The 23,432-nt window shown below is 47.1% G+C and overlaps 1 protein-coding gene and 1 long non-coding RNA gene across 4 annotated transcripts in view; both read left to right on the top strand.

The window, feature by feature from the left end:
• Positions 1-23,432, top strand: part of LOC132455137 (uncharacterized) — a 278,945-nt gene that overhangs the window by 35,914 nt on the left and 219,599 nt on the right. The window lies entirely within an intron of this gene.
• Positions 1-23,432, top strand: part of zranb3 (zinc finger, RAN-binding domain containing 3) — a 106,070-nt gene that overhangs the window by 1,767 nt on the left and 80,871 nt on the right. For all 3 annotated transcript variants that reach the window (XM_060048809.1, XM_060048808.1, XM_060048810.1), the window contains exons 2-7: positions 659-837; positions 3,978-3,996; positions 4,877-5,055; positions 6,387-6,618; positions 20,416-20,501; positions 23,194-23,365. In XM_060048809.1, the coding sequence (XP_059904792.1) occupies positions 665-837; positions 3,978-3,996; positions 4,877-5,055; positions 6,387-6,618; positions 20,416-20,501; positions 23,194-23,365 (861 nt within the window). In that variant the 5' untranslated portion in view covers positions 659-664. The remainder of the gene's footprint in view (positions 1-658; positions 838-3,977; positions 3,997-4,876; positions 5,056-6,386; positions 6,619-20,415; positions 20,502-23,193; positions 23,366-23,432) is intronic.

Raw genomic sequence — 23,432 nt, 5'->3', positions numbered from 1 at the left:
GTATTCTGAAGATGGAGGAATATACTTACTGCCCTTATAACCTTGCATTTATAAAATAAACAATATTAGACCCAGTTTATAATGTTATGTGGCTCTTCTCCAAAGCTGACAGGCTGTCATGGTTTTAATCAATTGGTCACGTTTTAGATTGGCTTAACAAATTTAAAAGTTAATCGAGTGAGTTGAGCCTGGATGAATCGTTAATAATGTGCATTTTATCAAATCAATTAAAGTAATATCATATTGCTCAAGCTAATGGGTACGCTGATTGAAAACAGGCCTATATCAGAATTGGTCAGTCCCTGTCTTTCATTTTGTTAGCTTTTCCCTTCATATTTATTGCTTTTAGTCACAGAATGTTTACTTGGGAACTTGCATACCTATGCATACAAATACTTTATTTATTAATGGCTATATGCTGAAAACTCTTAAAAACGAACTATTAAAAAAAAATGTATTGCATACGATGTACAAGAATTGACTGAAATGTAGGCCGACATCAAATTGCCAGTCCTTGATGTTGTCCCTGGTATTGGCAATACTTCCATTGCTGTGAAAACCCTTTGTGTAAAACAAAACAAAGGCCTATAAACGGGACTATAGCAAGTATATTTGACCTAATTTTCTCTTTTGAAACACTCTACAAAATGTGATCTAGTGCACCATGGGTGACTCCCAGGACAGTGACGAAGACCTTCTCTCACTCCCCGATCCCGTGGTGTCCCCTCCTCGCACTCAATGGTCAGTGCAGCTGTCCACCCTCCCACCCAAACTCCTGCACAGCCTAATGTCCTTCCAGAAGGAAGGTGTGGAATTCGCCTTGTCAAGGAATGGAAGGTAAGGGTGTGCATGTGTCCTCAAAGGTCTGTCCCAAGCTCAACATCTTGAGCTGGAGTGACAATAGCTGAGGAGGTAGAGCGGGTTGACTGGTAACAGGAAGGCTGCTAGTTTAATCCTGAGTGTCCAGGTGTCCTTGAGCAAGATGCCTCCCCCTGAAATAATGGTAAATGGTTTGCTTTGGATAAAAGAGCAGCAAAATCCCCTAAATGTAAATGTATCTGTAACATCAATTCCTGATTGAATATCTTATACGCCGAGATGTCTGTGCATCTGCGTTTGCCTGCCTTACCCAGATCCAGTCGAGTCGTAGCTCCTGTTCGTGTAAGGGGAACATAATTTGTACTTATTTTTATTTCCAATATTTTCATAATAGTTGCTTATTAACGAGTGCAAAGTCACAGCAGCGAATATAGTGCAAAATGATCTGTGTGTGTATAGATAAACTCGTTGGGAATAAGTGACCGCTCTGTCACACATTCAAAATCTTTGGAAAGTAATTTAATGAAGTACAATTTACAGATACCTCAGCCTATTGCTTTAAGTTCTTGTTGTAATTGAGACCAAAACTTATTTTTGTCAAATTCATCTTTATGGCCCCAGTTAAAATGTCAAAGGGCTTCACGGGTCACATTTTAGGACATCATCATTGTCCTAGCCCCCAAAAATAAAAACTCAGGTGATGATCAAGGAAGAATCGTTGAGAAGGAACGCAGACGGATGGGTCACCCTTCAGGGGATGCTTAGGAGTTGCTGCAAAGATAAACATCAGTTTTTAGTTCATTTATTTTTATATTTTGAGGGTACTTGCTCCAAATAAAACGTGGATGTGTTGAGCAAGCAAGACTATCCGATAGTGACTGTAAACTTGGAGGCCAAAAAAAAAAAATGTAAACTTAATGGAAAGTAGGACAGTTTGAAGGGCAGTTCCCAGTTTGCATACACAGTACATGTGTCAGGCTTAATGCTGCTCCAGGCTCAGTAAGTAGGTCTCGTTAAACTACCTTTTTAAAATACCACAAAACCATAACCTTATATATGAAATTTCTATATTGATTTATGCCTCTGCAACGTGTCTCACGGCAAGTTTTCTTGCCGTGTTTTAAATGGGGCGTCTCCATGACGACCTTACTGTTATGCTAACCGCTACGCATCCAGCCGCTATTCCTCCAGTGGCCTCCTCCAAGGGCTAGTGCTGCCGATGTGTTAGCAATATGCTACACTTCGGAGCAAGTACTGCCCATTTCCTCTTTCCCCTCGCACCGCATCGACCCAAGCCAGTGTTCCCGGGGAAGGGGTCATGCAGTGCGTGAAAGTGAAGGCAATCAGAGCGGCCATATTGATTACTACTGGAAGGCTAGGCTTCGTAACACAGACCGGGGTCAAAGGTCCATTGGCTGAATTGCGCTGTTTGGCTGTTGGGCGGGTTTTTGCCAGCCAAGTCAATTTGCCAGTCAAAAACAAGAACAACCTACGACCAATTAATGAGTCAGAGGTGTGTGTGTGTGTGTGTGTGTGTGTGTGTGTGTGTGTGTGTGTGTGTGTGTGTGTGTGTGTGTGTGTGTGTGTGTGTGTGTGTGTGTGTGTGTGTGTGTGTGTGTGTGTGTGTGTGTGTGTGTGTGTGTGTGTGTGTGAGAGAGATATTACAGGCGCAGGGAGAGATCCAGTCGCCTGCACCCGGGACATTGACTAGCTTGCAGGTTTAGTGTGGGACAGTGCAATGAATGGGAAGCAATGTGGGAATTAATGGGGTATTTAGCTTTAGTGCACGCTCTGTCTTACGGATGTATGAGTTGCAAACTCTCAGACCCACATCACCATTATTGCAAGCAATTATCTTTCTTTTTCTTTTTGTTCTTTTGCTGATTGCAAGAGTAAACAGACTGACTGGCGAGTGACTAATGTTTTAACCCTCAATCAGATATTTATCTCCCACACAAACTGTTGTACGCAAGAAAGGTTATGGTCCAGGATTAAGAGGTGTGATCATTTCAACTGCAATTATTTCAACAAGTTTAATTTAGAAAAAAGGTTAAACGTATGAGAAACCTTTTGGATCCGATCTGTAGGGATTGGACAGTACATGCCCAAGAAAAGGAAGCCCAAGAACATACAAGCATTTGTGTATCTTACCATTGAACGTCTTGGCTTTTTAAGCAGGAAATTACCAAATGTTGGCATGATACAGCTCCACGTTGTGAGTGTAAGATGCTCAAAGTGAGAAGTGATCGAAAATAATCAAAATGTGTGTTGTAAAGGGAGAAGCCTCTGAACACTGACGATGGGTGAGCTGAAAGACTCAGAGATGAGAGTGAGTACATAAGCTCATCAACATAGAAATAATAATAAAGCGCCATGACACCGGTCCCAGGAGGACCCAGGCAGGTTTTTTCCGAGATAACGCAGGCATGGTGCGAGGGTGACTGACTGTGGTCCGCCACGTCGCCACGGCAACGGCCCGCTGCATCCTCTCAGACTGCTGCAGTCACTGCCACACACTCAGGTTATTTAAAGGAGAATGATTAATGCATTGAAGGAGGCCTCGCACCTGCCCCCTACTCCCCTGTGTGTGTGTGTGTGTGTGTGTGTGTGTGTGTGTGTGTGTGTGTGTGTGTGTGTGTGTTTGGGCTGGTTGATAGTCATAGTTATTTTTGTTCACTTGCAGTTGCATCCTTGTGTGTGGTGTGTGTCGTTTTTGTCTATGTGAGTTCTTTCTAGCCTTGTGATTGTGTGCGCGTGTATGTCAAATGTGTGTGTTTATGCCAGTGTGTGTGTGCTGACTCGGCCGCTGTGCTGGCAATTAGAAAAACCACCAGTGGCTTGGCACACATAACTCATAGAGGGAGAGAGACCTAGAGAGACAGAGGGAGAGAGAGAGAGAGCCCTTGAGCAAAGCATGTTCGTACCAGCTGCAGTGTTTAGGCTGTCTGGGTATGAATCGTACCGGTAAGTGTTGATTGTGTGTTTGTAACTCCATCTATGAATAATGTAGTCATACTGCTCATCCATTACAATATAACTAAGATAATGTATATCTGCATCTAACCACTCATACATTCATTAAGAGCTAAATATTCCTGTACATGTGTTCGAAAGTCATTCAATAAAGTTTTGCTTCTCTGTTTTCTATTGTTCCCCAGATGTATGATCGCAGATGAGGTAAGCCCAAAGATAATCCCTCCTTCCCGCCCCCCCCCATCTATACCTCCACCTCACCCAAAATAATTAAATACAACTGTTTCATGTCGAAACCAAACCTCGTCCATAGAGTCCCCACTTCCTCCCTCCCAAAATGTATTTATCAAGCCCTGTCCCTCCCCCATCCCCCCCACCAGAGCTCTCTCTCTCTCTCTCTCTCTCTCTCTCTCTCTCTCTCTCTCTCTCTCTCTCTCTCTCTCTCTCTCTCTCTCTCTCTCTCTCTCTCTCTCTCTCTCTCTCTCTCTCTCTCTCTCTCTCTCTCTCAGCAGCCCCCCCTAATCTGTTTTGACACGGGAATCACTCCCGGGTTCTTATTATTTGGGGCTTCTCGCGCGTCCAGCCCAGCATGTCATATGTAATTTAAAAACCCGCAGAGAGAAGAAATCTCTCTATCTCTCGCTGTCTCTCTTTCTCTGTGTCTTTGTGTGTGTGTGTCTCTCCCTCGCTCACACCTGCTACCTGCGCCTCCACCTCAACCTCCTCCGTCAACGTCTACCTTCTCCCTCGGCCCCCTCCCCACCCCTCGCTACACTAACCCCCTCCTCGTTGTTACTGCCACCCTCAACCTCACTCTCAAACCTCCTCTCCCTCCTCCTCCCTCCTCCCCCCTCCGCCACCCACCCCTACTACCTCCACCAACTCATTTCCCACCCTGCTTACCTCCCACTCCCAACCCGTCCTTGCTGCCACAACTGCCACCTTGCTGCCCACACCTACACCCTCCAACCCCCTGCCAGCAATGTTAGTCTCCTCGACCCCTCGTCTCCTCCAACCCCCCTCCCCTACTTGTCTCCGTTCTACCGCCCCACCCTCACATGCGCCCACGCCCTTCCCTCCTCAGATGGGTCTGGGCAAGACCATCCAGGCCATCGCGGCGGCCTACGCCTACCGCGCGGAGTGGCCCCTGCTGGTGGTGGTGCCCTCGTCGCTGCGTTACCCCTGGGTGGAGGAGCTGGAGCGCTGGCTGCCAGAGCTGCAGCCCGGAGACATCAACCTGGTGGAGAGCCGGAGCCACACCGCGTGAGTCTAGTCATAATTCCCTCGTCAAAATGGAGTGTTAAACCAGACACTTTTATCTGAGTCACAGGGGAGGCGCAGAACCATTTGAACACTGGAAATCCGAGTAGACTAGCAACAATGAAAACATTTCTATGAACTTCTACTGGACAGAGTGCAGATGTTTTTTTATTATTTTTTATTGATCACTCAAAATTAAAGAATTTAATTAGGAACACATCATTAACGTAATCACGCGTTACTTCTGATTTTTTCGTGCTGTCACGTTTTCACATTACCAAGGAGTAGTAATAAAGTGCTAATCACAATGATGTGATCATCACCCCTGATAGACCGCGAAGCAAAAGAGAAAAAACACCAGTCTTTCTGTTTCAACATAAGATATTTTCTCTCATCTCTGGTCTTTTTACTTTTACTTAGTTCATTCATCACCAAAGATTTCTTCCTTTTATTTCTTAGTTACCTCTGTGATACGCCGTTCGTGATAGTTTTAGGTAATTTATTGTCACCTTGGAGATGGGAATACATTCTAAATAACCTTAAAGTAACACAGAAAGCAGCAAGGAAGCTGTGAAACTCTCACACTAGGGCGGGGTCGTCAAACTCAATGTGTTGATGACTGAAATCCAGATGCGAAAGCTCTCTCTCTCTCTCTCTCTCTCTCTCTCTCTCTCTCTCTCTCTCTCGAAGTTGAAATGATATCAGGCAGATGGCTTAACACTGCTCCAACATAGAGGAGAGAAAAGAGCTTAATTATGTGTGTGCTGGTTTTTTAGAGATAACGTGTGTGGTGTTGAAGTAAGCTTGTCAGGTATGCTTTTCGTAGTCTCAGTGAGAATGATGGCAGACAACCTCAAATCTGGCCAATCGCTTCATATTTACTTTGGACCAATCATGCCGCTGGAGGCGGGACGTGAAAGTGCGTTATTGGCCAACGGCGAACCCAAGCGCTTAGCACTAGTAAACTGTCAAAGAGTCTGTAAAGGTTTGAAAACAATACTGTGAACAACGCTCAGAAGAACACTCTTCTGAACGCTTGGTCCACTCGCCAATGAGTTTCCCTTTGGTAGAACGTCTCCATTCTGTAGGCTGTTCTGTGAGATCTTACCGTTAGGCCCACTGCATAAGTAAGCTGTTCTATTTTGCATCATACCCAACTCAGGTAGGCTTGTCCATTACTTACAAGTTTGGTGTGTGTGTGTGTGTGTGTGTGTGTGTGTGTGTGTGTGTGTGTGTGTGTGTGTGTGTGTGTGTGTGTGTGTGTGTGTGTGTGTGTGTGTGTGTGTGTGTGTGTGTGTGTGTGTGTGTGTGTGCGCGCGTGCGCTCCCCCCCAGGGGCTTTGTCAGCAGCAAGGTGACGGTGCTGGGCTACGGCCTGCTCACCAGCGACGCCCGGCCCCTCCTGGAGGCCTTAGGTCGGCAACGCTTCTCCGTGGTGGTGGTGGACGAGTCGCACTACATGAAGACCCGCAACGCCGCCCGCACCAAGATCCTGGCGCCCATCGTGCAGAGCGCCAAGCGAGCCTTCCTGCTCACAGGCACGCCCGCGCTGGGCCGCCCCGAAGAGGTGAGGGGGGAGTTCGGTTAACATTACATTACGTTTTGCGCTTTCACCCAAAGCAACTTCAATAAGTACATTTGTCAGAAGAAGGAGAAACAATAATATACTGCTGTCGGTACAGTAAGGATGTTCATAAAACCAAGTGCCAAGCACTAACTATCGCTAGGTTAACCCATTCCCCGTGTACAACAAAGGTAGCTAGGATAAGACGCTACACAACTACTATAATAACTAAGTACGACATAATGTAAGTGCGTACATTAAGTGCCAGGATGTACAACATACAATAAGTATTAGGGGTGGGAGGGGGTGGCTATGCAGAGTCTAACCAGTAAATGACATCGGATCAAGTACTTCTCCCCATGCAAAGCTCACGGGGCTCGCTTGTATCCGCTCTCTTCGCATAGGACTCGAGTCTATTTGGTAAGTGAAACTATCTAAAATGCTACTTCCAGCACTGCTTCCATGAGCCCCAACTCGTACTAAAATTTCCACCATCCTTTGCTTTAGCAAGACTCCAAAATCCACACCGGTATGTTCCGCTGTCCCACAAAAAACATCTTTTGTGTATTTTAACGGATAAATGTTGAACTTTTGAACGTCGTTCTTTAATGCCTGTGCCACTGAGATAACACATGACTGTTGAAGTTAAGTCCAAATATTGAAGTGTATTTTTTACTTTGTGTCCATTGCTTTTGACTTGATGAGAGTGGATATATCTGATAGGGATGGGTCAGAATATTCGATTATTTGATTATTCGTTCCCGAGGGTCAAAGCGGATTTTTTTACATTTGGACGGTTAACATTTTTTCCCATTCAAATAAACAAGAATTAACGGACGGAACTAATGTTGGACACCTCGAAGGGCATTATCCCGCTTATACCATGGTCACTTGCAAAATAAAATAAATTAAGACCATTCATTTATATTTTCATGCGTTTTACAATCCAAATATCACAAGCCATAACTTTGTTTCCCTGGTAACGCCTGACTAATACCTGGAACAATCATTAAAAACCTTACGGGAGGGTAATGATTGTTCCAGGTTTTAGTCAAACCCTCAGGCGTTAGAACGATAGTTATGTTATTATAACTCTAGTTCTATGATTGTAGGCGTAGCCGTCTAGGATTCGCCTTATGGGCTTGTCCCGTGAAAATTCAAACTATGCACCTATCACCGTGGGCACCGCCCACATTTCCCACGGTATCGTGTCTATATAACGCGGTGTATACCGTCGCTCATCCTCCACGCTTTTCTTTCAGCATTTGGAGGGTACAGCAGGTGGGAAACTAGACGGCTACGCCTACAATCATAGAACTAGAGTTATAATAACATAACTATCGTTCTATTTCATGTAGGCTACGCCGTCTAGGCTTCGCCTTATGGGCTAAGGTGAAGCTGCGAGCGGAGCCCGATCCATGTACTCCTGCTGGACCCCAGTCAAAACGACCTAAGTCACCAGAGCACATTAAGGCCCAATCCCATTTCTACCCCTTACCCCTTCCCCTTACCCCTTCCCCTTACCCCTCCCCCTTACCCCTTCCCCTTGCCCCTCAATACAGAGGGGTAAAACGTTCCCCTAGGAAATGGGACGCCCCTCCATTACGTGGCTTCATCGTCGCTGACTGCGGACAGCTGACTGCTATGTCAACAGAGGCCACGAGTAGGCATGTTTCAGATCAAGCATACGTTGCGTTGCCTCACAGACGTGTCTTGTCGTGAATAATTTGTTGATAGGCTACAAAAATCTTGATCTTCATTCTAACTGACCACTATATCAAAGCACAACAGTACAAGAACATATTGCATTTGGTTTCTTTATTAAAAGTAGACAATTACCAATGGAAACACGTAAAATGTGCCGGTGGAAGAGCATGAAGATCCTAAATAATGTTAAAACGTTAATTCGTATTAGTTACGATCAGTGGGTGTTCAGAAGGAAATACAGTTGAGTTCCACGCGCACAGACCCCTCTCAAAGGCGGCAATTGAGTCGCATTAATTATTCATTCATGATGCCGTCCTCACCGGTTATAATGTCGGTTGCCTTGGCCATTTTTCTGTTTCTACGCCTGTCTGCTGCTAAACAAAGACACCGGAGGCGACGAATGTACCACCGACGCATACGTCTGCTGACGAATCAAATGATGGTACGTATAACTTCTTTATTTTTTCATTGTATGAAATAGGCCTATCAGTTAACCAGCCGGCTCAGCTGGAAATGTAGGCTAGCTCTCGTATGTGTTTGTATACGATCTGTTTTTTAACCATGTATGTGTTAATTTATTTTTGTCAGTGCCGGGTGAGTTAGGAAATGTTATCATCAAGTGGTTTTAAATAGTGATGTAATGGTTTGCGTCGAGGCATCCGGGCGTGTGTCAAGTAGGTGTCGGCTCCTCCCCAGCGAAGCTCCGTATCGAGTAGGATTCACAGGCGAAATTACGTTGTGCTGTCCCGCGATATGAAAATCTTAGACAAATGATTTATGAATTCTCAAATGATTTGATCGAACCACTTTGGTGGTTCATCTGGCGAGGCTTTGACATTTCATGACGCATCATCTCGACCCCAGTTTGAACATCAGTCTTTTTGTTTCTCCAGGCGGATCGTCCACCTATGTACTGCAGGGTGGATGCGACTGTGCCCATCCTGCGGATATGGCGCGATGAGGGGGCTGAACTGTGGCAAGACTTTCGCCTGTCCAGACGTGCCATGAACAGCCTGCAGAGGCTCCTGGACAGGGGGCAAGATCATGGTTGGGGGAATCAATTTGAAATCCTGATCTACGTCTATTGGCTTGCCCATGGACTGTCATACCGGGTGGTATCCAGTGTCTTCAGTGTACCAAAGGCAACTGTGCACAGAGTAATACACCGGGTGGCACAGAGTATATGGAACAATTTGAACAGGGTGATCTCCTTCCCAAAGGCCTATGAGGAGCTGAAAGCAGTAGGGCAAGGGTTTGCCGATCTATCAGGGACCCCTGCTTTTGTAAATGTTGTCGGGGCGATAGACGGAACCCATATTAGGATCAAGCCACCACAACGACATCGTTTAGACTATCTAAATTATAAGAATTTCTATTCAATTAACATGCAGGCCATATGTGATGCAAAGGGGACATTTTTGGACATTTTTGTGGGCTACCCAGGGTCTGTCCATGACACAAGGGTAATGAAAAACAGTCCCTTTTATTTGACTGCCAGGTATCCACCGCCGGGTTACATGCTCTTGGGTGATGGTGGGTACCCCTGCCTCCAGACGCCCGTATGTCTGTTGACTCCCTACAAAGAGCCGGTGATTGGGCGGGTGCAGCAGCGCTTTAATTACCGCCAATCCAAGGCGCGTTCTGTAATAGAGCGGGCCTTCGGGATGATGAAGACAAGGTGGAGGTCAACCCTTTTCCGGGCGCTTGAAGTCAAGCCTACCTTTGCCCCCCAGGTCATTGCTTCCTGTGCCTTCTTGCACAATGTGTGCTTAAACAATGGAGACACACTGGATCCTGATGCAGACATTGCCAGGGATGACCTTGACCCCCATCCCCCTCAAGAACCAATGGGACTAAATGAAACACCAGGATTTTCTATCCGAGACTCACTGGCTGCCCAAGTCTCATATGAATTTTAAATGTTATCACTTGTAAATATTTTGGTTTTTGGTTTTTATTACGCTTACTTATCACTTGTAAATAGTTTTTCTTGTTGGTTTTTATTACGCTTAATATTATCACTTGTAAATAGTTTTTCTTGTTGGTTTTTATTACGCTTACTTATCACTTGTAAATAGTTTTTCTTGTTGGTTTTTATTACGCTTACTTATCACTTGTAAATAGTTTTTCTTGTTGGTCTTTATTACGCTTACTTATCACTTGTAAATAGTTTTTCTTGTTGGTTTTTATATTACTTATCAATTCAATTCAATTTTATTTGTATAGCCCTTAAGCACCATTACAGTCTCAAAGGGCTTAACAGGCCAAATATTTGTGACACCCCCCTTTACCCATGCCCCAACACGGGCAAGAAAAAACTCCCTTGAATCAGCAAGGAAGAAATCTTGAGAAGAAACGCAGTGTAGGGGATCCCTTCTTCCAGGGATGGTCAGGAGTGCAATGGGTGCCACAATTGGCATACAGGTAAATACATGTACATCATATTAAAATGGTGATGGGGTTCTGGCCGGTTATCCAGGCATCCAGTCCAGCACCCGCAGCACGCTACAACTGACAGAATAGTGAATTATCACTTGTAAATAGTTTTTCTACAGTTACCTGTTGGTTTATGTTCCCTTACAAGTTTATCCTGATGATTATGTTCATACTGTGTTATTTATTTGTTGATTGATAGTTGTTTTAAAACTCATTGATAAATGTTTTAAAACTATCTGCTTCTTGTAGCATTTATCACACATAGAAAAAACTTTTGTAAACAAGAACATTTAATTGTTCAATAAGTAACTTTAAAATTAGAAATATATATAACAATAATAAATAGGAATAATAAATAGCATACATTTATAAATAGCAATAAATATATACAATAATAACAATAATAAATAGGAATAATAAATTAATAAATAGAAATATATATAACAATAATAAATAGGAATAATAAATAGAATACATTTATAAATAGCAATAAATATATACAATAATAACAATAATAAATAGGAATAATAAATTAATAAATAGCAATAAATAGAAACATAACAATAATAAATAGGAATAATAAATAGCAATAAATAGAAATATATATACAATAATAAATAGGAATAATAAATAGCATACAAAAAACATAGGAACAACAAAAATCAATAATTATAATTTGTTGACCATCCTCTCAAAGAGATCAAGAAAGCGATCTGTCTTGGCCTCACTCTCTTCATGGCGCCTCTGCTCCTGAAGTGCCTCCTCAGCCAGGAGTTCTGCAACTGTTTTGGACCTCCTTCGCATGATTGATGTGGTCGGCGGGTGTACTGGGGTGCTGGCTGCTGTCGGGGGTGCTTGGTTGTAGGGCTCCACCATCTCCTAAAGAAACAATGCAAGTCAGTTGTTAGAAGTCATTTTCTTTAGAAATGTTCAGCTAATATCTCATGAAACATGATTGAATAGCAGTTAGTGAAATTCATGAAACCACATCACCCTCACCATGAGGATAACCATTGGGTCTTCTTGAATCGAGGACACAAGGACTGGTGGGTCGATTGCTGGCCGGGCACCAAGAACCTCATGCATCAAATCGTAATACTGCCACGTCGCCACAGTCACCTCCCCACTTTCCGTCCCCGACCCAGTTTTGGGAGTTCTCAAATCCTGAAAGAACAAACAGACAGACACACACACACACACACACACACACACACACACACACACACACACACACACACACACACACACACACACACACACACACACACACACACACACACACACACACGCAAATACTCAATTACAACAAAAACAATGGTCTCGTTTGGTTGATACATTCATTAGGCAATTGGTAATTGTTTATTTCAAACTAGACACATACCTTGTACTTCTTTTTGAGGTTTTCCCACTTCTTAGAAGCCTGTTGCGTTGTAACTTTTCCCTCCATCCCCATTTCTTCCAGAAAAAGCCTACATCACAGCCAACGTACAGTATAACGACACAGACATTCAGTGGGCTATTGAGCTCAACACAGAAATACCAAAGTAGAAAACAGACACAAGAATGAAAAGATTGAACAACGTAAGACTCACTCCCACTGTTTTCGGGCGATCATTTTTGACTTGAGAAACTCATTGTCCCTGGTCGACCTGAAATTAATGAGGTGTCTGGTCTCCTGTGGTGTCCCTGAGGTAAAAGTGGAAAGGAAATCTTCAGTTTGACAGGCGAGCGAGGTAGCCTAGCTGGCAGCTTTACCGATATCAAAGCAGTGCGCCGGTATAATCAACCAAGGAATAGTAGTAGTAAGCAAATCCACTGCACACAAATTTTACTTGAAACCTTAACATGTCATGTCAAGGGTTATCGGATATCTATCTCAACAAATAGCGATAACGGAACACATTAGCATCGGCTTCTAGTGATTCAAAACAAACTTGACTAGTGAATCAAAACAAACTTCACTAGTGATTCAAAACTAACTTCACAATTAAAAACCGATCGAAAATAGTTTTATTACACCTGTCTGCCGTAATTAAAGTGCTGAAAATACTTACATTTGTGCATTTCCTTTGTTTGAGCCATCGCTGCTGTTGATAATGATGCTGTTGATGATGATCGTGATTTCGCTTGGCCACTAGAGCGCGCTAAAATCTTGTATGTATAGTTCAACGGTTATTTACTGTTATGTCATGTTTTATATCGAGCTCAGAGATCGCATTGTCCGTGTATGACTTCGAGCTGAATATACAGTCAACTTTACATCATGAGTCCGAATGATAACAACTAGTAAAAATGCATTTTCGGCCGGATTTTCCTCGAAGCCCTCCCTTTGAAGTGTGGTCATTGGATAGCTTCGTTTCAAGCTACGTTTTGGCTTCGTTTCAAGGGCTACGTAGCCTTTTGTCTTCGCCCTACCCCTTAACCAAAATGAGAATTGGGACACCCTTACCCCTTCAAACCAAGGGGGAGGGGTAAGGCGGAGGGGTAAGGGGTAGAAATGGGACGCAACCTAAGACTCAAAAAGCCAAGGAAGTGTAAAACACAACAGCTTAATAAAAAACGAATTCCTCCTAGATCAAGCAAGGCACTGATCAAGGGAGAAGAAAGTGAGTCTGTAAAGACTCCGGCTCTAATCCGTGCTTCATGGAACCCATGAAAAGGAAAAGAAAAACCAGAGCAACACGGTTTCCATTAGGTCCGCTACCACCTGGGGCGGAGCTACGGAATCCGGCTCTCCAATAATGGGACTCTCGGCCGTTTCTTATTTGAAGAAAAACGGCGGGAGTGCCACACTGGTAAACAAAACCACCAGACAATTGGCGAGCCAATAGAAAACCCCCTAGCCTGTTTTTCATTTAAAAAAAGGTGGGAGAGTAAGACTGGTAATCAAGTCCAACTCGCCAGCCGGCGAGAGGAAATCCAACCACGCCGCTTTAAAGAACATGTCTATATTCTTAAGCCGTAAAAGGGGCCCGGACTCCAGCACAGAGTTGCCGAGTGAGCCCCTGGACATGTCTAACATGTAAAAACGGACAAAGGGGCCGGGGGAAGACCAAGACGCAGCCACGCAGATGTCTTCCACCGAAACGCCCTTGAGTAGAGCCGTTGAAGCGGCCACGCTCCGTGTGGAGTGAGCTTTAACGCCCAACGGTGGCGCCAAGCCCTGCCGTGAGTAGGCTAGGCAAACACCCTCACATACCCAGCAAGAAAACCGCTGCTTAGAGAGAGCGCGGCCCCTGCTAGCGTCGCTATAACACACAAACAACTGTTGTGTGGAGCGGAACGCGGCCGAGCGATTCACGTACATAGCCAACGCCCGAACCGGGCACAGGAGATGCAACTCCGCCTCCGCCTCACTAGAATGAGGCGGGGGGGTGAAAAGCCTTAAGCACAATATCCCTCGACCGAAAAGAACTATTAATGTTCTTCGGGAGGAACGCAGGATTAGGTCTGAGCAACGCGAAGGAGCTGTCCTCGTTTAGCAACAAGCAACTCGGGCTGACAGACAGAGCGGTTAGCTCACCGGCCCGCTTGGCAGAAACCAAGGCCAACAAGAGCGCCGTCTTAAATGACAGGGCATCCAAAGGGGCCTGAGAAAGAGGCTCGAAAGGATCCCTGGACAATCCGCGCAACACGGTGGGGAGATCCCAGCGTGGTGTAAGCACGCGTGAAACAGGCCTAACCCGTCTAGCCCCACGCAAGAATCTCTTGACCAGTGGATGGCTGAAGATCGGTCCACCATCACAGCCTGCATGGCCAGCCGAAACGGCTGCCGCATAGACCTTGATAGTGGAGAAGGCCAAACCTTTTTCCAATAAGTTTTGCAGAAACGAAAGCACGCTTCCCACCTCGCATTGAGATGGGACAGCGTGGTTCGTCTCACACCAATTAGAGAAGGCGCACCACTTCGCCGCATAGAGGGAAGAAGTAGAAGGCGCACGAGCACTCTGAATAGTGTTGATAACCGTCTCAGGCAAACCTTTGCCCTGCAGGATCAACCTCTCAGGAGCCAAACCAACAGCCGTCCCGAGACATCGGGCGGGTGGTGCACCGTCCCGTGGGCCTGTGAAAGCGCATCCGGCCTGAACGGTACTGGCCAAGGCGCCGACCGCGAGAGCGCGGCCAGCTCTGGAAACCACAGAGCTGAACGGTTCTCCGGGGCCACTAATATCAGGGACAGTCTCTCCTGTCTGACCCGTTCCAGAAGAGGAAGGATCAGCTGGAGCGGGGGAAACGCATACAAGAGAGCCCGCGGCCAAGGTGTGTGTGCCAACGCATCTACCCCCAACGGGGGAAGATCCCGAGGGCTGAGGGAGAACCACCACCTGCAGTGCGTGTTCTCCCTGGACGCGAAGAGGTCCACCTGCGCCGTCCCGAACCTCTGCCAGATCAGTCTGACAATGTCGGGATGTAACCGCCACTCGTCTCGGCGGGGACCGCCTCGAGACATGAGGTCCGCCCCAAAGTTCTGGGCGCCCGCGATATGCAGGGCTCTCAGACTGAGGAGATACTGATGAGCCCAAAGCCAGAGCTCGACCGCCTTTCGGTGGAGAGCAGGGGAGCGGACTCCCCCCTGTCTGTTGATGTACGCCGCCGCCGACACACTGTCAGTCCTGATCAGAACGTGGCGGCCGCGCACCAGGTGAAAGAAATGCAACAGCACTTTCCTCACAGCGTCGAGCTCCAACACATTTATGTGTGCTGTAGGGGGCGTGCGCCTCTCGTCTCCGACCGAGTGAGAGAGGCACGTTCCTCCCCAAGCCGTCAACGAGGCGAAGACCACTACGTAGGACGCCACCCTGGGCGGAGGGTGCTTTCCAATATTCCAGGTCTGGCGACACCGAACGGGGAACGAGGAGCACCCTGAGCTTGTCGCCTGGGGTCCAACCGTTGGCGAGCAAACCACCGCTGGAGTCTGCGCATAAAAAGCAGACCCAGGGGGACCACGGGGTGGGCAGCTGCCATCAGCCCTAACAGGCGCATGGTGGACAGTGCGGTCACGTTTCTGCGAACGTGAAAATGGGAGAGCGCCGACAGGATGGCGTCTCGCCGAGGAGGCGAAAGCATCGCAGTCATGGTGGCTGAGTCTAGGCAAAGCCCCAAGTAGACTGACTGCCGGCTGGTGAGCGGGGAGCTCTTCTCCCAGTTGATGGCAAAACCCAGGAAGGAGAGATGGTTTATCACCAACATGGTGTCCCTTCTCGCGGTCTCTTCTGAGTTGCTCAGAATAAGCAGGTCGTCTAGGTAGAAGAGAATCCTCTTTCCCTGACGCCTGAGCGGTTCCAACGCCGTCTCCACACACTTCGAGAAGGTGCGCGGAGCCAGGGAATAGCCGAACGGCAGACACTGGTACTCGTACGCCATCCCCATAAAGGCAAAGCGGAGAAACTTCCTGTGCGCCTGCTGAACAGGGACGTGGAAGTAAGCATCCTTGAGATCCAGGGATGTGAACCAATCGCCCTCTCTCACACACCGGAACAACGCTCTGACAGTGAGCATTCTGAACTTCCTCGTGGCAACGAATCTGTTGAACACGCGAAGATCCAGAATAGGTCTCTTTTCCCCTGACTTCTTGGAAACCAGGAAGTAGCGGGAATAAAACCCTAGGTGAGACTCGTAGGGGGGAACGACAGTGATGGCCCCCTTTACCAAGAGACGTGCCACCTCTGCTGCTAGAGCCGTGCTCGCAGCCGGGTCCCGTAGCGTGGTCTCCACCAACCCCATAAAGGGTGGGGGACGACGCTTGAACTGTATGGGATGGCCCCATCTCAACGTGGTGTCCAACCACGATGGCAGAACGCACCGCTCTTGCCAACACGCATAGCAGTCGGAGAGAGGGCGAGCCGACAGCTGAGGAAGACCGTCCAGGAATAACCCGTATTCCTCTGCCCCTACCGCCTCCACACTGCGTGTGAACCAAGGGGGGCTTCCCATGAAAGGGAGGAGGCTCAGCGAGCGTAGGAGACGTACCAGAACTAGCCGCTGTAAAAACAAGCTGTCTAGACGTCACGCTGGTGCCCGCTGAACAGGGAGCGAGCCGTCCGGCCGCAGCACCTGTGCGCATGCGCTGTGCGCAGGCTGTAGCCATAGCGCGCGGACCCGTCTCCTCACCTATAATGTGGGGAACCAGGAGACCGGTACAAGCGGCCGTATCCACGGGCTCGTGCAACGAGTCTCTGATCCGTCCACGAGGCTCCAAGGGACGCCGCTTCTTAGAAGCAGGTGAACCAGAGGCCATGTGAACACGCCGTCCGACCGCCACCCTATAGCCACCGGGCTGAGAGGGGGAAAGAGGCAACATGGAGGAGCGCACCACAAGCGTAGGACGCAGGTGGCCTGAGGAATATCGCTCTTTAGGTACCATGTACTGCCGTTCGGCCGAACGGTCTTTACTTTTTTCTTTAATAGGGAAAGAAAAAGTAGGAGCAAGCGTCCGGAACTTCCCGGTCCGTGGCGCTGCTGCTCTCCCCGTCCGCGGCGGCTGCGGCTGCTGCTGCTGCTGCACCGGGGCTGGAGTCGGAGGCGGCCCCCTGGAACGCTGGGACCGGCCTAGACCCCGCTTCCTCCCAGCCTGCTGGCGGGAGGAGCCCGTGAGAATCGCCCCGAACCGGGAACGATTCTCACGGACTGACTGCTGGTGCGCGAGCACCTCGGAGAACCTGGGACCAAATAGGCCATCCGGCGCTAGTGGACCCTGGACGAGGCTGACCCGCTCTCGTTCCGGCACCGCAGTGTGGGAGAGCCATATGACCCTTTGAATCATGGTAGCCCACGCCATATGCCGGCAGGCCGAAACGGCTATCGGCTGGCATAGCTGGAGGATGGCGCTGGAAAAGCGGGAAACCGCCAGCCATCTCGCGGCTTCCTCCGGGCCGTAGGCCTCCCTGCCAGCCGACAAGGAGACCATGGCAGAGGAGAGCAGGGCGATATTGTTGACCGCCGCCGCGGATTGAGAGGCACAAACGAACACCCTGTCCGTTAGGCCGACAATCTGCTTCTGGAGGCGGTCGGGGGGCAGCGGCTTTTCGTTAGGGAGCCATCCGGCGCCCGGACAGAGAAGCGCTGCCAGGGGAGGCTCCAGGCGAGGGATCCCCCTCGCCTGAGTATCGGCCCACCCCTCCACGTTGGTGAAATCCGTGTAGGATCTTACCGGAGCCTTCAGGGTCGAAGGGTCCTCACCTGCAGCAATAAACAAGTGCTGCAAAGGCGGGAACAAGGGACACTGGGTAACCCGCCGGGAAAAAGATGGGGTGCGAAAGCACTCGCCCTGCATATCGTCAGATACGGGGGCGAGAGGCGGGGCCGGCATGGGAAACCCTTTGATGGCCGCCGCCTCACCCATGATCTCCTGGAAGAGATCGGCCATCCGGCGCGGACCCTCGTGTTGTATGACGGTGGCGGTTGTAACCCGAGAGCGGGAAAAACCGGACGCCGAGTCGCCGAAGACGTAGTCCAGGGAAGTGTTGATGATGCCATCGTCGACGTCAGGTCCGAACAGGTCGATGGCGTCAGCCAGTTCCACCGCAGGGGAAAAGAAGAGATGCCTGGAGAGGATCCCCTCTTCAGGCAGCTCCCGGCAGGCGACACAGGAGACGGGGGCCGCCATAGCAGCCGCGGCGTGGTCGGCGCCGAGGCACCGAAAGCACGCCAAGTGCCCGTCACCCGGTGCCAGGGAGGCGGGACAGGAGGCGCATAGGAGTCCTGAAAAGGACCTAGCTCCAGGAGCGCTCTCAGGTGGCCCTGAAAAGGGCCGTTTGTCCGCGGCCTCGCCCGAGCCGCTGCCACCGGCTTGGGAGATCCGTGTTGAAGTTCTCATCTTCTTGATAGTAGTTCTCAATTTCTCGCTGATAAGCACAAGTGCTGAAAGAAAAGGGAGGATGAGCGACGGTATACACTGCGTTATATAGACACGATACCGTGGGAAATGTGGGCGGTGCCCACGCTGATAGGTGCATAGTTTGAATTTTCAGCGTGCACGGGACAAGCCCATAAGGCGAAGCCTAGACGGCGTAGCCTACATGAAATAGAACGGGAGGTATTCTAGTCCAGTGGTTCTTAAACATTTCCCCTGGCGACCCCCAAAAATTCCCTAGTGACGTATGGCAACCCCCTCTTTATTTTTCTATTTAAAAAAAATATATATATGTAGTTATTTCGACCAATCATGTGTCTTTCAGCGCAAACAAACAGGGCCAGCAGCAATATAGTTATATATATCTTTTTTTTTTTCGATTTTATTTTAAAACCTGTTCTGTTCATCGCATGTTCCCACAATCGTACATACTGAAAGGAAAAGAAAATTAATAAAAAAAAATAATAATAATTAATTAATTAAAAATGAAAAAAAAAAATACATTTTGACATTTTTAATGACCCACCAAAAACTTTCCGCAACCCCCACTTTGAGAACCACTGTTTTAGTCCACTCGGCTATGAGCCAGAGAGCTAACGTTTTGCACTGTACATATTTATAATTTGAAATTCGTCCCAGTCTTTATACCACAGATACTATAGGGTCTATAGCATATAACCGCATTTTCTGATTACAGCTTAATGCATTTTTCACAATTTACCAGCTCTCGTTTGAAGGCTGAACAGACAATTTGACTGGAACTACCTAGCAGGTAGTTGTTTTTTTGCGTTTAAGATATTAAGTGTTTTCTTGCCGATGATCCATGACTGCCTTTGGGAATGTCGGCACTCATCGAATAATTGATTATTCGTTCATACCACCCACTGATTGTTCGAACATGAAAAATGTGAGTTATTCACATCCCTAATATCTGACAGAGCTACGATGAGCATCAAGCCCTTTCTCTACCTTACAATTAAACATCAGCTCCAGACAAACTCTGTTCACACACTGCAGTTCATGTTATATCTGTAGAGCTTGATATTGCATCAAGTATGTCACTCTGGAAGACACCGTCATTCGCAGTTAAGGCGTCAGAATATCGATAAGTCGTCACATGACCCCAAACCACCACAAGAAACTGCAGTATAAGGTGACATCAGTTTGCAGCAATTGACCTGTCGCTAAGCTCCGCCCTTAGAACGCTGATGAGCCAATGAAATTCCAGCCTCAACTATACTCGGACATCGGCTCGGACAACTCCATTGAAAACAACAGGGAGGAGGCGTAATATAACAATTGAATGGTGGATTTATGTTGTTTGTGTAAAAAAAAATTAAACCTAGACAAACGATGTGCTTGTGGTGCAACATGGACAGTCGGTATCCTGAGAGGCTGGAGAATGGGGTATATTTCATCCCTTTTCCCAAGCCACAACGGGGCAAGAAAAAGTGTGTAATGTGGATCAGAATACCAACTGAATTTAAGCTTGTTACCTTCCGTATGTATTTTAAAGTTTTGAATACCCCTCCATAGCGTAATGTAGTCCCTTTTCGCCCAGAATTTCTCCAAAACCTGCTTTGATGGAATGTCAGCTGGCATTTTTCCATATGTTTTTGTTATTGAGTGTGGTATGTTTGTCTGAGTTCGTCATGGTAACGTCGGGGGGCGTGACTTAGCGACAGGTCAATTACCAACCAATCAATAACACTTGTTGTGTGGTGTGTGTTGAAATTTATTGACATTAAAAAATTCTAAATGTTTTTCTTTCCATCATCATCATCATCCTCACTATGCACACACAGCTTTTTATGCAGATCGATGCACTGTACCCGAAGATGTTTGGAACTTGGACAGAGTATGCTAAGAAATACTGCAACGCACACTACAGGTAAAGTTATGGGTTATTTATGTTATTTTCCCAATAATGTTGCAACTTTGATTTGAGATTTTCAGTTTAATTTGTCAACTCTTACTGAAACCTTTTCTGTGACCACCAAATTCCTTATAACTTTATAGCCCTAATTGTATTAGTTAAGGAATTGTGCAATCATTTCTGTGTTACGTTTCTGCGATGAAAAGTCGTCCAAAAACCTATATCACATAGAATCATCAAAAACGGTTAAATGTTCTAGGTAGAATTTGTTTTGCTTTAGCACCCAGCTGTCACACACACACACACACGTATACCAATACCAACACACACACAGGCTCATGGGTTGAAGTCAGGGCGTGCTGAGCTCGGAGCAGCAGGAGGTTCCCTGCTGTGTGTGGAGGAGGAGAGAGGGAGACAGGTGGCGTTCACAGACAGCCAGCCTGGGAATGCCAAGTGGCCGGTCACCATACGGCCGGCATCACGTCTTTCCAAAAATAAAATAAATAAAAGAGATACGCTAAGACAAAGCATCAAACGCATCCCATTGGCTGTCCGTCAAAAGTGACCCCACGGGCACACGGTAAGGAGGAGGGGGAGGCCGGGGGAGCTTGATGATGACGTTGATCATGATTCCAAATTGGGGGGGGGGGGTCCGTGCAAATAACTTCCTAGCTCCTGCCCAAGCCACATTTGACAACTAAATTTGGAAGAATAGTTTGCGCTATTTATCCACTAAAATAACGGCCACTAATACACACACAGGAGTTCACTACAAGCACCTAGTGCAGTGGTGCTTGTAACATGTCAAGAAAGACGGAATGCTTTAACATTCAGATCAGCATTAATTTTCACTCATCGGCATCGCTGTAATTCGTGTCAAGAATACGTAAAAGAGCAAAAAGGTTGCGACAAGACTAGAAGCACGCTGGTCTGTAACCACAACTGGGAATCCTCTTTTGACTTTCTCTAATTGAGCGTAGCGGTCTCTGCCCCTTTTCCACCTGCACCTAATAACCTCCAAGCTCCAAGGCGTTCCTATCTCACCACGGGACCTCTGGAGCGAGCTGCTCCACATCAGAGGAAGGGCTTCTGATCAGGATTGTGGAGGCAGTGATATCCACTTCATTTACATGGGATGAGTGCTGAGAGGCGAGAGAGAGAAAGGAGCTTCCAATAGTGAAACCGACTCCACATTGATCCTCAGGGCTGATATGAAGTGAAATTATCTGTGCCTGAAATTATCAATTACATTCGAAGACACCATAGAGAATTGCCTTTCTTGACGACAATAAAAGGAGCGGAACTCGCACACCATGTAGCCGATGCAACAATACGTTTTTATTGCATGATAGTTTAAAGAGCTACCCAAAGTGCATGCAAAACATTTTCAGTCCCATTCAGACCATCCTCAGTGCAAACATACAAAGGTAAAAGACTTCCTTATATAGACTACGCCTAGTTGGTGGCAGACATGTCAATCAAAAGGTCAGGTAGGTTGATGTGTTTTCAATAGACAGTTTAAAAGGCACCGCTCACCTGTTTTCACTTTTCTTGACAACATACATGGCCGGGCTCAAGCCTGAATTCAGGCACCATGCCTGAACTCTATCAGGCCTGGATCCTCCTCGTCTTTGTTGTCCTTCTCCTCGTGTCGTTGTTATCTCACTTCAGGGTCTGTCAACAGCTCGAGGAAAGAAGAGGAATGTAAATTGTGTAACATTCTCTTGAGATAAAGAATCAACTCAGCCTGCCCTCACGGTGGGACAAATTATCGATACGGCGATATATCGTCACACTTCTTTGTGCGATTTCGGCAATCGATACGCATATTTTTCAATAATTATATATATATTTTTAAGAATTGATCTTGTATGTTTATTCATTAAGAGTTAGAATATATATATTTATTACACGGCTCTTCTCAATGCCGTGGAACGCTCCTTTCACTTGCATGGGCCCTTCACAACTTGAATTATGTTTGATAATTCACCGTTGCTAAGTATAATTGAACGCTGATAAGGAAAGTGGATTTTTTGCCGTCTTTTCATCACTCCACAAGAAGTCTGGTAACTTATCAACCCCAGCGTACTCGGTTGCTAAGCGACGTCAACATCTTTAGCCGACTATTTCTCTGTTTGTTTGTTACGAATGCTGGTAACAAACAAATTGTAAAAAGACACACCGTGTGAAGTTATTTTTTTCGTTTTGGCAAGTAGTCGTGTAATAGCGGGATAATGTATAGAACATCGCCGGTCGTTATCGAAAATAAGCCCCTTCATGGCGAAGCGAGACACCTCCGCTGCGTGTCGGTGTCCTGTTCGTCCTGTTGGGGCTTATTTTCCCAATGATGACCGGTGTTCTATACATTATCCCTAACATATAACTATCGCTCGATAATTTATATAATAAAATAAGGCACACTAAACTGATATCCATGCTCCTCAAGGTGGCGCTCAACACATGAATGAAGATTTGGACCATGAATAAAGACAGAAATCCAGCACTTTACCTTTTCAGTCAGTTAGCATTCATCGTGAGACATATATCGTGATGAATCATTATCGGATTGTCTAACAATATATCGATCATTTCAGATTTGCTGCATTGCGATGTTATCGGTATTGCGGGCCATGTATCATGTTGTTTCGTGAGGTACCGTGTGATTCCCACCCCTACCTCATACTAGTGTCGCCCCCCACCCCCCCAGGTACTTTGGCAGGCAGCGACAGTGGGACTCCCGGGGCTCCTCCAACCTGGAGGATCTTCACCAGCGCCTCAACCAGATCATGATCCGCCGCCTGAAGGCCCAGGTGCTCACCCAGCTGCCCCCCAAGGTGCGCCAGCGGATCCCCTTCGACCTGCCCAAGGATGCCGCCAAGGTACCAGTCTGACCCCGCTCAAGTCTGGGTGAATGGAGAGTTCACTGTCTTCTGCTTTGTATTTGTT

Source organism: Gadus macrocephalus, chromosome 4, assembly GCF_031168955.1.
Source record: "Gadus macrocephalus chromosome 4, ASM3116895v1".
NCBI lineage: Eukaryota > Metazoa > Chordata > Actinopteri > Gadiformes > Gadidae > Gadus > Gadus macrocephalus.
This window is presented reverse-complemented; position numbering and strand designations above follow the sequence as displayed.